Source organism: Tupaia chinensis, unplaced genomic scaffold (assembly GCF_000334495.1).
Source record: "Tupaia chinensis unplaced genomic scaffold, TupChi_1.0 Scaffold000348_1, whole genome shotgun sequence".
Taxonomy (NCBI): Eukaryota; Metazoa; Chordata; class Mammalia; order Scandentia; family Tupaiidae; genus Tupaia; species Tupaia belangeri.
The window spans coordinates 616,443-616,685 of NW_006159842.1; the positions used below are offsets into that span (position 1 = coordinate 616,443).

The window sequence follows — 243 nt, forward strand, 5'->3', positions numbered from 1 at the left end:
CTGTCTCCCGCGCGCGGCGCCCCAGCCGCTCGATGTCCCGCAGTGTCTGGAGGGAGCGCTCCCGATGCTCCAGCTGCTCCTTGGACAGGCCCTCCGATCCCAGGCTGCGCTGCCCATTGCCTGTGGGCGTGGCCTCCCCCAGCAGGGCGGAGCCGGGGGCGCTGCTGGGGTCTCCCCCAGGAGGCAGAGGGTTGTTGGCTGTGGCGGCCGTCGGGGTGCTGGGATGGGTGCCCCCAGTCCCAC

At 73.7% G+C, this 243-nt stretch overlaps 1 protein-coding gene across 1 annotated transcript in view; it reads right to left on the reverse strand.

The window, feature by feature from the left end:
* BCL9L (BCL9 like) overlaps positions 1-243 on the reverse strand; it is a 35,332-nt gene that overhangs the window by 6,527 nt on the left and 28,562 nt on the right. The window contains exon 8 of the mRNA XM_014589257.2: positions 35-243. This exon is cut by the window's right edge and continues 199 nt beyond it. Within this exon, the coding sequence (XP_014444743.1) occupies positions 35-243 (209 nt within the window). The remainder of the gene's footprint in view (positions 1-34) is intronic.